Source organism: Tachypleus tridentatus, chromosome 6 (genome assembly GCF_004210375.1).
Source record: "Tachypleus tridentatus isolate NWPU-2018 chromosome 6, ASM421037v1, whole genome shotgun sequence".
Classification (NCBI taxonomy): Eukaryota; Metazoa; Arthropoda; class Merostomata; order Xiphosura; family Limulidae; genus Tachypleus; species Tachypleus tridentatus.
The window spans coordinates 51,724,882-51,740,462 of record NC_134830.1 but is presented as its reverse complement, the minus strand read 5'-3'; the positions used below and the strand labels follow the sequence as shown (position 1 = coordinate 51,740,462).

The window sequence follows — 15,581 nt, the reverse complement described above, 5'->3', positions numbered from 1 at the left end:
AGGCGGTAAGCTGAAAGAACAGAACCTTCCCTGGGAGGTCCCCTCACCATGTACAGGAATCCACACCAAGGGGTACTGTTTAATGTTGCTATCATACATTCTGTTCATAAATTAATACTTTCAAAGAGCCTAACTTAGTTAATTACTGTTTAATGTCATATACTCTGTTCATAAATTAATTCTTTCAAACAGCCTACCTTAGTTAATTACTGTTTAATGTTGCTATCATATATTTCGTTCATAAATTAATTCTTTCAAACAGTCTAACTTAGTTAATTACTACTCAATGTCACAATCTTGTATTCCATTTATAAACCAATCTTATCAAACAGCCTATCATGTTTCTGTTTATTTAATTAACACTGTAAAATAACATAATGGATAGTTAATGGCATGCTACAATAGTCAATAAAGCAATTTCCAGAAACAAGTGCTCAAATACAATTAATATGCAATAGATAATTTTAAAACTCTTTTTCAAGACAGTAAAGTATGGTCAGTCTGAAAGACAAAGTTCTAACATTAATTAAGCACAAATTCAAAACATTTCCTATCACAGTGAAATGGTATGGTAGTCATATGCCAGCAGTAAAATGCATTGTGAGTCGTTTACTATGGCACTAAAATGTTACGGCACTTGTATGTCAGCAGTAAAATGCATTGTGAGTCATTTACTATGGCACTAAAATGTTACGGCACTTGTATGTTAGCAGTAAAATGCATTGTGAGTCATTTACTATGGCACTAAAATGTTACAGAACTCATATGTCAGCAGTAAAATGCATCGGGAGACATTTAGTATGGTAGTAAAATGTCACAGCAGTCACACATCAGCAGTAAACTGTCGTGATATTCTTAGCCTCATGGACGAGGTTAAAACCTTGGTTTTATTTACAGTTGCAACTACAAACACTTCTGTAGAAGTTTAACTTTTTTGCTTTAGTTGTTTCATACAATTATATACACTTTTTGTTGACATTAAGCTACACAAGTAATATATAATCTTGTTCTTCATCCATTACTAAATGAAAACAAATGAATGCATTTTTACAATATTACAGTGGTGAAGACAATAGTTGATCTTATTAGATATTCACATAAAAGCTACAAAAGGACTATCTGCACTAGTCATCCTTGACTTAAAATGGTACAGTTGAGGGAAGGTAGCTAGTTAACAGCACCTACAACCATCGCTTTACTAATTAAATGATGACATTTGATAGTAACTCATAATCACAAACTCAGCTTATGTATTGCGATTTTGCAGTAATGGGACAGTAACAGTGAATCCACAGATTGTTAAACTAATTTCTAGTTTATACTTAGTGAAATATTAAATATTAGGTAAAAACAGCAAAATCAAATTGATCAGTTACAAAATTTGAGTCATCACAAATGATAAGTGTAATAGCAGTTCTTATTTGCTGACTGTTTACAGCAACAGCAGTTTTAACTTTGTTTTTAATGCTGAGGAATAATACATTATATTTAGTTGAGCACATCTACATGGTGTGAAACTCACCAAAACACGATTTTTTTGGAGGCTGAATGGATGACAGAGTACCTCCTCGGTAAACCAGTTCACATTCAAGATTGGTTCTGCAATAAAAATAACATTGCACAAAATTAATACAAAAGGTGGAAGGTCAAAGATAATTAGTTGTTTAATAAATAACAAAATAAATAATCTCAGATAGAGCAGAAACACTAAGTTTAAATGTTCCCAATGGTGAACTAATGAGATCTTGAAAAACATTGTAAAAGGTTGTAGTCTAAAACTAATAACTGTCAGAAAAGATAGAAATATAAAGTAACATTCTGTAATTGATCCCACAACAGCATGTGTGTGAACATCAGTTATGTTTTTAAGGTGATAAGCTGTGATAACAGAGCCACCTGATGTCAGTTTAAGTACCTCTTCACCAGTTAAGAGTCTGTGTAGCTTTTAATAATGTTCCAGTCATTCTCAATAATACTTTCTTTAATAAACAGTTTTTGTAACAAATTTATCTCAACTACAAATACTGATGGCAACATACAATAGCTGTCACCATCTTGAAAAGCAGGGCCACTAATAAATCAGATTATGGTTAAATGAACCTCATAAAGAAGTACTAAAATAAACTTAACGATGAATATGAAAGAAAAGAAAATTGACTGGACATATAAGATGGAACTTTCTAATCAGTAATAAATAAAATAAAAAAAGAAGAAACTAAAATAAAAGCATCTTCATTTCTTTGAATCATTATTCCACAATAAATAATACAATTTTATAAATTTCACAACCTATTTAAATAAATATTAAATAAAAATTGATTACATTTTTCATGCTGAAACTAGGCTCTATTTAGCTTATTGATTGTAGCTGCCTTAAACACGAGTAAATTTTTTTTTCAAGTCATACAATGTATACAGCACATGCATTCAACTGTTTGTTCAAAGTTGTTTGCAACTTTTAGTATTTCCACTGCATCATAATTTTCAATGGATAAGACAAATATAAAGGTAACTTACCGAGCAATAGAGCAAATAAACAGGAAGAGGCTATGCGAGTTAGGAGAAGAATATTTGGATCTAAATTGTGCATACGTGCTGTTTGTTAGGTCTTCCACAATATTGGCCATTGCTTTCCTAATAGATGAAACCTGTGGAAAGAGCATGTGAGACATTAGTTTCTCAGAAAAAATTCAGGGGCTTACCCAAATAAATTAACTTATCCAGGAAAATGTCACATTATAACTTGATTAGAGGAAATGGCAAGGCATAAAAATAACAGTAAATTAACTGCTGTGAATTGAGCCTTTTCTTTTGAATGAACACTAACTTGTTATCACTCAAGTATTAGTGTGACTAAAAGACAGTTATTTTTTCTTAGTAATTTACTATTATAATGTGATTTACCTTAATAAAACTATAATCTGAAATCAAGTTAAAACTGTGATAAAAATAACTATAAATGTTGGCAGTTAAGATATTTTGACCAATCAAAACCTTGCAACACATTCATCCTGTTAGTAAGTTTGAAAATACATACAGTAATAATGTGCAGTCTTAATAAACAATCACTTGGAAGGAAGATGTTCACATAGGATAATGAAATTTTTAACTCCACAACTCAGTTGCTAAAGTTCAAGTTTTATTTTACCTCTGAATCAGCAACTTTATCCACAAAGTTAAATTCTTAACTGCCACTATTATTAACTGGATATCTGAATAAATAGTAAATGTCTAAGAAATCCACAACATTATTTATTTATCCATACACAAATTAAGGAGTTCAGTTGACTAGCATACTGCATAAACTATTTTGTTTGAAGCAGTCAATTAGTGATATTTGCTATTTTCAATTAAATAGCTCCATTAATTGATTAGTAGTGCTTCTCCAATGTTACGTATAAGAAAAGCAAATCAAGAGGCAATATTTAGTTTACTGTTACAGTAGCTGAAAGCAGTAACAGGAAACACTGATTTCAATTAATCTTTATCACAGCACACAGATAACTTATTGAATTGCCCTGATCAATCTATAACGTTTTATTGTTGAAGTCTTTCGTAAGTCCAATAGTGTTATCTTGCATACCTGATAGCTGTCCATTTCATTAGAAAATAAAGACAGCAGAAATATGTGTTTGTGTTGCTAGTTACAGCTCCTGAGTAAGAATGTAAACCAAGCAAATGTCGTAACAGAAGTTCCATTTATTCACCCATACCATCTAATCTCCACATGTTTAATACATTATTATAACATAATCCTCCTCCATAACCAACAGACAAAGCAGAAAATCTGATTCCAAACAACTTATGAATAGATACTTCAGAGCAAAAACAGTATTTTGGACTTGTATCTCTTGTTCAGATACTAAGCACCTGCTTCCCACAAAATAGCATCAATAAGAATGTAAATGCATCTACCATTGTCAGAGCAGATCTGTAAACAATCCATGTTTGTGAACAACATAATTTAATATTGTGATCTTTGTAAGATAACTCTCTTTACCCTAAAATATGCTTACGTTTAACTGTTTTAGCAAGATATGTTACCACTTCGATTAGTCATAAAAGTAAACTTCACACACATACAACTACTTAGCATCTATCATCAAAATTTCTCCTACGATGCTTAGTTTCTCTACCTGGAAGAAAGTGTGACATTAATTTAATAACAAAGAAAAAGGCTGTTCTAGTCATCAAAAATTAGCCTGGCAGAGAACAGTAAATTTCATTAAAATCTTACACTTATTAGCATCACAAGTTTCTAGTATACAAACTTCTAGATATTTTTTTTGTGCCTCCTTTGATAGGAACAAAGAACATTAGTAACTGTCAATCCCTTGTGTTCAGAGCTCTTTAATCCTGTCACAATATTCAAAAGTATAATTCTAAGAACCTCCATGGAAGGTCTTAGAAAAGAAAAAGTCATTAGAAACATAATGCAATAATTTACAAATATCTTTAATGACTTAATGTATGACCTTGTCAGCACTCTTCAACTATATCAACACAGAATAAAAAATATGTTTCACAATATTGTGATATGAAAAAAAAAATTGCTTAATTTTCTTAAGATTTCTTTACGTTGTTAATTTTTTTTTCTCTAATAGCCAAACCTGGTCAAATTTATTCATTACTGTATGTGTATTTTCAACACTCAACTTTGTTATGTTTTTCTAGTATGATCCCCCAATAAAATGATTGATATAACTTATGGTTTTCACTGGCAAAATAAAGTAATTGAATAATGATAATTAAAATCCAAACAGAAGTACACAAATACCACAAAGCAACAAGTTGTAGTTGTTTAAAATAAAATACATTTCCCTTTCAACATGTGTGCATTTGAACTAACAAATGTAAACACAGGTCTTATACTTTAAAATAGCATTCAGTACCTCAGTCACTGGCAACAAGAACGAAACTCTGACGGAGAAACTTGCTATTAGATTAAAATGTCTGTTCTGGACTTTTCCAAGTTCTGAAAATCTTCCATAACACTCTTTTTCCATTGGCTGTTGGAATACTTTAGTGGTACTATTCATGAAAAAGTAAATATAAGTATTGTAGGGATATACAATACTTAATTTTAAGATTGTTTGGTATTTGTGCCAGACCTCAAGTAGTTTGAAATATTTATATTGCATTATTTTTAACAAAAAATCCCACAAAAACGTCACACCATTATCTTTACAGAAGACTTCATATTTGTAAGACAAATATAATAAGTTTTCCTACCGATATCTATAGGTACAACTAGTTGTCGCCACATGAATATAATACTCAAATAAAGCCAAAATTGAGCTCTAAGCTATTCAATGACCCAGTAGTAATGTAACTACACACATTTCTACAACAAGTAAGACTATTAATGAATGTTATATTGAATAATTGTCTTCAATGAAACACAGACACATTAAACTTGAGAGGTATCATCAAACTATTTGGTTCCCATATCATACTTCAGCTGTCTGACGACTGATTCTTTAACTACAATGTTTAACCTTATGCACGTGGGAATTTTTAAAGTGCATGTGTCACAACCTTTGGACGGAGTAACTTACATTCAAAATTCAACTACACTAATGCATCATCAAGGTACATTGATACATGTGGCATCAAAATGTAATATTAAAATTTATATTTTCACAGTACCTAAGTTTTAATACTTTGATTTCAAAAGAATATACCTAAATAAATTTTCAACATGTGCCTTCAGGCTACAGTGGCACCCAGAATTCGTATTTATAGATTTTTTTGCTATTTCTTTAAAAGGAATTTAGATTGTTCAACCAAGTAGGAACATATAGATGCTGACATGCTAAAATACAAAATTTCAATCTCTTATATTATTGTTTTACCTAGATATCACTATATTTGCTCAACCCACACGACAGGTCCCTCCTGTATACTCAATTTTGTTAAATTACTATAATTTTCTCTCACACTACTAGTGAACATATTTATAACTTATGGAAATAACTTCTTCTGAGTCACATAAATCATATGATATCTGTAAAATCTTATCTGTAAAAGTCAACAGAATGTAAGGAGAAATTGTTGCAGTTAGGCTAAAAATTCTGCTGTGAGCAGTAACAGCATTTTAAACCTGTTTATAGGTTAAGTAAAAAGCCAAATATTTGTAGTAGTTTTGGTACTTTGTAATCTAGTGCCTTAAACATTTTGTGTTTTAAAGTAGATATCTGAAAGTTACATAAGTTATATTTGGATAACAAATACAGTGAGAAAAAAACAGGTTTTCTCAACCAAGTACTCTACAACAAAAGGCTTAAGGATAAACCAAATATTAAATTCCTGGTTTTTCATCTGTTATTTTTTTATTATTAAATATGTTTTAACAAATTAATTAAAATGTAAAACTTTGACACCTGTTATTTCTTATAAAAACTTAAAATTAAAAAAAATATTCTTACAACCTCTCTTCAAGGAATGGATGCAGCCTGATGTCTTGTATTACACATATCTTGATAGTTAAGCTTGCACCAGCTAATTTAAAGCTTTGTTATGCTAGATATAAGTGGTTCAAGAAACAATAACACAAGGAAATTAAATAAAAGCAGCTGTAAAAAGGTTAGAAGCCTAACAAGTCAAAACAGATAACTGTGACAAAACATCAGAATCTGCAGCCATTCTACTAAAAGAAAGAAAATGAAATGTATCAATTTTTCCTTCACTGTACATTGACAATATTGCTATAGTCATTGTTAGGATAAATAAAATAATAAAGTTTTACTGAAAAAAAATTAATATTCACTTAGGAAAGTCTAGAAGTTATACAAATGAAATATGAAAAAATTAAGATGAAAATAAATATTCTAATTCTTAGCATTAAAATCACCTTTAGCTCACAATAAGTTAACAAAGGCCTTCTCTCTCTCCCTCTCTCTCATACAAATATATATATATTAGACTTGTAAAGTTTATTAAACTCTTGCAAATTTCATGAAGATGGAAATAGTACACCCACACTTATATGGACAATTTCAGAATCATATGGTTGTTACAAGATTGGTCAAACTGTCAAAGCCTATCTATATCTATAGTTAAAGATGTTGAATATAACACTAGTACTGATAAAAATAATCACACAATGTCACAGAACTTTGTAACCTACCTGATAGTATGTTCACATGACACCAACACACACTACATTAGACCATGATGGTGTTGTTGTTAGTGTATTTAGGTAAAGAAACCTGACCAGTTGTCACTTTAATTCTTTCAGGATAATATACTATTTAAACTCCTTTCTACTCACATTACTGAGTAGCATTCAAAATTTAATTACACCACTTTGTTATCTATCTATTTTAATGAAAATATTATTATAATGCATGTTATAATTGAAGGTTTTATATAATCTAACTTTCTAGTCCTTTTATTTAGAAAAACACCTTTAAAACAATAGCTATAACTTCAGTTTTGTTGACATGTGACATGATGCTCACAGTTAAAAATACCTTCTATTTCAACTCTACTGTGCCTTAGTACAGGCTCTGTCAAAAAGCTAAAGTTATAGAAATAAACTGCATGTTTGCCTCTAATTAGCTTGAATTCAAAGAATGACAATGTAAATGTTCTCCCCCCACCAGTAGAAGCCACACCCATTTCAAAATTAAAAAGGGTTTTCACTTAAGACTTGAATGAAAAAGAAAAAGCAGATTTTACAGTTTCTTTCCCATATATTATTTATAACTTAACACAATCTAACAACTGTCTACAATGGCATATAACTGCTGAGAACATTACTTGAAATCATTATCCCTAACACATGGCTATTTTTTCTCACCTTATAAATATTAGTTTGATAGACATATAAATCACATTTACATTTTACAGTTTCATCACATATGTATTATTTGTTTTAAAATTCATATTTTGAAGGTTTAATTAATAATATTTATAAAATAAAGCAAAGTTCTGCCTTGGTCAACAAGGTTTACAATTCTAACCACATGGAAAAATGTTCATTGAAGGCTACAAGATCTCTACCAATGATAATGTAATACAGCACGCAGACACCTATTGATGTGTGTTGATATAAATAATCATCAATAATGAACAGCAACATTAAAAATAAATTTAAGTGAAAAGATGAAGACATGAACTCATGCATACGGCCCAAAGAAGATAGTTCAAGATTATTTAATAAGGAGTTAAAAGGTATTACACATTTTTATTTGTTAATTTTAAACATTTCACTGGACTGTACGTTGATGATAACAGCTACAGTTAGTGATATGGTAAAGAAAATATAAATATTTAACTTAAAAACTTTTCATTTAGAAGGTTCTAGAGGTTATGCAAAAAAAATCTGAAAACTGTAAGATAAAAATAGTTTTTGTTTTATACTGAACATGAAAATCAACTTGCAGGTGAACTATTCAGAGTCCGAATCAAATAATGACAACAAATATTGATTTTATTAATAAAAAAAATCAAAATCTAACATCTTACTTTTTTGAAACTACATTCTTTTAGAAAAGTTCTTGTGAAATTTCAAACAGTTTCATTCACTAGTTTCATTTTTGAAGAAAATTTTACAAGAGTTACATAACTTTCCTATAATGGACATAGATCATTTTAATAGGGTTATTAAAAATTAATAACTGTAATATATTTTTTGGTAGTGGATAGTGGTTTTACCAATACATTTTACTAACAACATCTGAAGATATGCACAGATGCAAATCTCATCATTATAAAACAAATCAATGCCATGTGGGTACCACCATAAACTCACTAAAGTCAAACAAAGTCCAATTACTAAACTGTTATTATATTACAGCTGTTTTCCAATACTATAAACCAACTATTTATTAATTAAGTAAATAATACAACTATATCATAATTATTGTAAAACATTATGAATTATGTAACTGGTTATTTTCCAGATTTGACCAAATTTTTTATTGTCACATAACATACTGCACAATGGCCAAAACTGCATCAATTTATGACATGCAAATAGTTTTAATTAAACTTAGAAAAGGCTATTATAGTTATAACTATATACAAGTGTATAAAATACACAAAGTTCCTACAATGTACATTTATGCATGTCGTGTTTTAAGCTGTAGTTAAGCTTAGTAGAGAACTTACAGGGGTTGGGACAGTTGCCATAAGTTGGGACAGTTCCTGTGCAACAGCTGATAAGTTGTTTGGTGGACATCTGACTACTGCAACAGTCTCTCCCATGTCAGGATATATGGGAAGAACCGAGTTAGCCAGCTGACGACAGAGTGGACATGAATACTCTCCTTGTTCAACAGCAAGGTTCTGATGTCTCTGGCTCTGCTACAATAAGAATATTACATCTTGATACCTCCAAAACTGTAACAACCACTGTATATGTGCTTACAAATCATTGTGTCTTATATACGTGTGTGTGTGTGTGTGTACACCATGACAGAAAATAGTTGATAAATAACACATATAAAACTTATATATCACAATTTAAGCTAACTGTTGTAATAAAGAATTAGTATGCAATACCTGAGCTGGAGTTCATAGCAAGAAAGTCACCTGGTTAAAGATGTCTAAGAAAAAAAAATAATTAAGGATTCTTATACCACAAAGGGGAACAGAATGCTATTCATCTCTTGAAGTTTGTTTCCTAAACTACTGGAAAACAAACAAAGAAATCAAAGTTACCCTGAGTGATTCGGTGTAGGACTGATGACAGACAATATGCAAGTAATGTCCACAAGACTGGACATGAACTCCACCTTCCCATCCGATGTTCACTGAAGCCTGCCATGATTTCTACAGAAACGCACAAAAAAAGTAACTTCAAACATTTCTCACCAAATAACAGCTTCAACTTCTTTTGATCTAATTATCAGATGAAAAAAATTAATAAGCATGTTAAATGTTCAAATCTTGATAATCTAGTAAAAAAATACATAAACCACTTTCAATTTTTTCTTCAATTGCCAGTGATCACTTTTTGTTTTTAACAAACAGGCACCCACTGCTTATTATTGCTATTTTTTCTTTAATTAAATAGTTGTAACCCTATTTATATTTGCTATTCTTTCCTTAATTAAACAGCTGCAACTCTCAACCCACACAAAGTTTTAATACTCTCCATGTTCATTATTAGATTTGATGCCACTTGCTATCTTTGATAAAGAAAGAGGGTTAATAACAGTTTATAAAAACATGAATATAATTTTGATTGCAAGACTAGACCAGAAAGTTATAAACATTTTTTTCTCCCTTTATTTATACATCAAGAGCAAGTGTCTAGTCTTCTTAACGTCTTGTTGATTTATCAGAATATTTGGGGTAATTCTAAGTTGTTTTTTTTAACAAACAATTCTGTTCTCACCTTATAAAATAATGTTCAAAATAAGAATGCTAATAACAGCACAAAGAACAATCATTCTGCTTAGAATCCTGGTACTATCACTAAAGACATCAATTCTAGCCTGTAATCCTGGTATTGCAGCTAAAGACACTGGTTCTACTTAAAATCATGATCCATCATAAATTCTAGCCTAGAATCCTGGCACTGCTACTAAGGGCAATGATTTCACCCTAGAAGCCTGGTACCACTGAGATCATTGGTTCTACTCTGGAATCTTGATATTGATACTTAGGGCACTTATTCTACCTTATAATCCTGGTACTCTTATCAAGGACAGTGGTTCTACCTTATAATCCTGGTACTACTATCAAAGACACTGGTTCTATCGTATAATCTTGGTACTACTATCTAGGACACTGGTTCTACCTCATAATCCTGGTACAATTATCTAGGACATTAGTTCTACCTCATAATCCTGGTACTATTATCTAGGACACTGGTTCTACTTCATAATCCTGGTACTATTATCTAGGACACTGGTTCTACTCTGGAATTATCAATGCCAATATCTCAGAGTTAGTTAAACAAACACTTACATTATCAAAATGGTGGTCCAGCTGGTCTATCCTCTGTCCCATGTATGCAGCTCTTGTCTGATCCCTTCCTAATGTCAAACGATCTTCATCAGAACAAGGCAGTCTGTGACACTTCGGGTCATCCTGACGACTATGTCCCAAAACTGAAATTTATTCGATATCTCTTAAGGCCTACACAGAACCTTCAGAAAATTAAGGTATTAAAAATCTAGGTACTTTAAAGAATATTTGTTAATTTGCTTCAGATAGTTGTATAAAACTAGTTGCTCTTATTTCTGAAGTAACAGAGTAAAGAGAAGGCAGCTAGTAATCACCACCCACTGCCAACTCTTGGGCTACTCTTTTACCAATGAACAGTGGGATTGACTGTAATATTATAATACCCACACAGCTGAAAGGGCGAGCATGTTCAGTGTGACGGTGATTTGAACCCACGACCCTCAGATTACAAGTTGAGTGCCTTAACCACCTGGCCATGCTGGGCCAGGCAGCTAGTTAACATCACTGACCATCTATTTGTGGGATATTTTAATTGAATAGTAGGATATAAAAATCAGTGTTATACAGCAGACATGGCTCCTCAGATACACGGGCTGGCACCCTAGACCAGAGTTGATCCTTATATGTAAATAGGTTTTTTAAAAAAGCTTGAACAAATTGGTTAATCAAGAATTTAAGTACTTAGAAATGACCTACATATAAGGTAATGCGAGTTAACACTAAGAAAGTAAATAATTTCAAAATTGAAAACCAAATACTTTAAATGTTGATAGAATATCAACAAAAAGTAATACATTTTCAATGATGCATATGTTAAAGCACCTCTATCTATTATTTAGTACGTTTTTATTAACTAGACAATAAATTATTAATTATACACAACAGAATCATTCCATAATATTATTATCACTCTAATTATACATCATTTACCACCTTCCAAATTCCTGTATACTAGAAAATATTACCAACAATTTACTAAAAAATAAAAATAAAATTACTTTATTACTGACTGAAATAGTTTCAAAAATCTTAAGACTCTACATATAACAAAAGTACACTTGCCACTTGTTGCTTGCAAAAGAACAACCATTCCAATTGGTCGTTCCTCAGTTGAGGGTGCTGTCTGACCACAGATCACACATTCATACTCTTGTACAACATTCACAATAACTTCTTTCATTCTTTCACCACAGTCTCCGAGATCAGAGTCTAACTCTGTAAAAGTGACAAAGATACTATTAGAAAACAATATTAAGAAATCTGTTACCTCAACATTGAGAAAAAAATAATAGTAATACCTTTTAATCTGAATACATTTTAAACATATTTATCTTGTAACTTTAAATATTTTTAGGCATTTTAATGAGTGACAGTTTTTGTAATTGAAATCTAATACACTGTGATTAGGGCAGTGAGCTGTCTGACAATATTTCAGTTAAACACTTTGAAACTAGTTAACAGCTCTCAAATTATACTGCTTGGAAGAAACGTCTAGAGAAATTAAGTTACTTAAAAAGAAAAAAGAGCAAAATCTTACTGAAATTGTTGAAAATGTCTTTTGAATTTTGAGCTCCAGCTAAAATATGTCACTTGTCAATAAAATTACAAAACTTTCATTGTTTATTGCCATGTGTTACTAGAAAAAGGTTTGATGAGGTACAAAAGGACCCTTAACATTTATAACCAATAGAAAAATCTTTAATTAGCTGAGCGCTAATTATATAACAATGAAATTTGAAGGTATAACTTTAATCAACCATAATAACAAATTAAAATATCACAAATAGTCTGATTACAAGTAAAATAATTTATATATTTATCATTGAATGTAGCTATAACAAAATTCATGTGTTCAATTCATTCAAAAATACTAGGAAAACTTGAAGTACAAAATAAAACATCTATGATGAAGTGATAAACCATTCAATTACCACTGAAGTAAATACTGTTTTTATGATGGTCAACAGTCACACTGTACCATGTAACTGGCAAATGTATTTAAAAATATGTACGAATAGTTATATTGTAATTGGATTAAGGAACTTACTGTCACATCTTTCAGAAAATTGGTTTTTGTTCTTACCAACTATTTTGTAGAACTGTGATATAACAGCATCTTCACATTCACAAAACTTGAGCAATCATACAATCATTCAATTAACAGTGTTCTACAGTGTCTGTTTGAATGAACTGGGCTCTACTGAAAAGGCAAGTCAGTATATAGATAAACAGTTTAAATTTACTATTATGAAACCACAAGCCAATAATTTATTTCTTGAACAAAGTGGCTAATCTTATGAAGTAAACAATGCAGAGTTGTGACTTTTGTTTGTTTGCAGTTGAAAGCAAAGTTAGACAATGTGCTTTCTGTGCTGTGTACAATACAGGCAACAAAATTTGGCTTGTGACAATAATTTTTGTGACAATAAATCACATGAAGGTCATTGTGAGTATTCCTGGAAAATAATTTTCTTGCATCACATTGAAAAAATATTCTCATACCAAATCTAAGATAATTCACTGTTCTCATTATAAGATCTATCAATCTTTGGGGAGTATTAAAAGCACACAACACAAATTTGGCAACAGACCTTGCTGAAAATTAACATAGTACAATGTTTATAGACAACAAGGGATCTGTTGGTCCATTCCAACTGTCCCATTCTCTAAATTAAACTATTGAATAGATAAATATTAAAAAAACAACTTAAAGCTAGCCCTTATCATTCATACCAATCAAGTTTTATTCTTAAATTCATTTAAATTTACTGTATCTATAAACATCTGAAGGCAACCCATTTCACAGGACAGCTACTCTGTTAACAAAATAAAATTGTCTTAACTGAAAGTGGCTCCCTCTTTACTAAAGTTTATATCTGTATCATCTATCAATTCCCTTTACAAACTTAAACATCTCAATCAGAACTCCTCTAACATAAGATAAAATAAGTTGAGAGATTTCAGCCACTCCATCTTAGGCACCAATGCTAGTAACCCTTCTCTGAACCCTTTCCAGCAATTCAATGTCTTTCCTAATGTAAGGAACCCAAGACTAGACACAATATCAAAAATGTGGCCTAACTAGTGAGCTGTACAATAGAATTATAACATATTTAAAGTTGTATTCAATATTTCTGTAGTTACAACCTAAAACCCTAGTTGCCTTATCACTAGCAACAGCACACTGTTTGAATGGTTTAACTCTTATTACCACCAGGCATCCTTTACTGAGCATGACACAGTTTTAGTGTCTCATATTCAATGTTATTACTACTTTTTGTTTGTGTTATACAATTATAATAGCATAAAATCCTAGCTAAAAATCAATATTTTAATATTATGTAAGTGTAAGTTAAGTTCTTAACTCTATGAGACAATATTTAAACAAATCCCGAATTTGCCCCAGTGTGACACATGACAGTTTCTCTTAGCGTATCACCTTCCCTATTTTATCCACCACCCCTCAAAAGAGAAAGAAATTAAACATAAATTATCCTCAATAAAGTCATCATTGCTCAGACAAATCAGTTATTAAAGCCTTCAATTTTGTCTGGTTACAAAGCTATTAAATAGAAAATCATACTCCTCCTGCCACACCTACCTGTCACATCCTCTCTTTCCTCGGTCCTCCTGCCACACCTACCTGTCACATCCTCTCTTTCCTCGGTCCTCCTGCCACACCTACCTGTCACATCCTCTCTTTCCTCGGTCCTCCTGCCACACCTACCTGTCACATCCTCTCTTTCCTCGGTCCTCCTGCCACACCTACCTGTCACATCCTCTCTTTCCTCGGTCCTCCTGCCACACCTACCTGTCACATCCTCTCTTTCCTCGGTTCAATTATATATTATTTATAACCAATAAAAAGTCAAGGTTTCATCTATCAAGTGACATATTGTACAACACAATGTTCTGAATAGTTAAATGCCAATTTCACTCATAATCCCAACATCATTCATGTTGGAAACTTAACAACTAGCTTGGATGAACATGCAACAACTCTTGTCACAGAGTTAGAAAGCCAGAAAAGTTTCAAGAGGTAAGGAAATTTGTTTACTTTTTGCATGTTATTAATCTATGTTTGTTTGATGCATTATTTAATTAAATAAAAATTACTGTGTGTAATACTATGATTAGTATAAAAAATTATGGTTGGAACTCTTCAACAATCAGCAGCAAGAAAAAAAGTTTGGTTTAAGTATTTTAGTTCTTGTTTTTCGTGTTTATTCTTCTTGCATAATTATAAAGGTAATTAAAATGTAAAAATAGGAATCTTTTTAGGTTATTTAATAGTAGATTAGGTAAAATAAGTGACAAGTAATAATAATAATAATAATAATAATATAATAAAAATGTTTCACAATACATGCATGCAAGCACCTTGTAATAGCACATAGGTAATGTAATTATTACAATAGCACAATGTGAGTTGCCCATTTCCCAAAAGATTTACAACTTAACTTGGCACAGATAGTAGTTAAACATAATTCAAAGGGCAATAAAAAGGACAATAAGACAAAAAAGGACAAAATTTAATTATTAAAAAATGTATACTGTAACAAACTTAGAGCTGTTTAGGATAAACAAATGTAGTTCTGTTACAATTTGAGTCATTCCAGAAAAAAAAAATGTAATTTAAATTTATTTTGGTGGTCACA

General features: G+C 31.1%; 1 protein-coding gene across 7 annotated transcripts in view; it reads right to left on the bottom strand.

The window, feature by feature from the left end:
• Ubr3 (Ubr3 ubiquitin ligase) overlaps positions 1–15,581 on the bottom strand; it is a 94,689-nt gene that overhangs the window by 22,803 nt on the left and 56,305 nt on the right. For 4 of the 7 annotated variants that reach the window (XR_013029013.1, XM_076504705.1, XM_076504707.1 and 1 more), the window contains exons 22-27: positions 11,986–12,138; positions 10,924–11,066; positions 9,670–9,780; positions 9,118–9,312; positions 2,518–2,648; positions 1,523–1,599 (exon numbers count right to left, since the gene is read on the bottom strand). Coding sequence is in view for 6 of the 7 variants with exons in the window: in XM_076504705.1 (XP_076360820.1) it covers positions 1,523–1,599; positions 2,518–2,648; positions 9,118–9,312; positions 9,670–9,780; positions 10,924–11,066; positions 11,986–12,138 (810 nt within the window). In the remaining variant the exon portion in view is untranslated. The remainder of the gene's footprint in view (positions 1–1,522; positions 1,600–2,517; positions 2,649–9,117; positions 9,313–9,669; positions 9,781–10,923; positions 11,067–11,985; positions 12,139–15,581) is intronic. The other 3 variants (XM_076504706.1, XM_076504711.1, XM_076504709.1) reach the window with 1 other exon arrangement.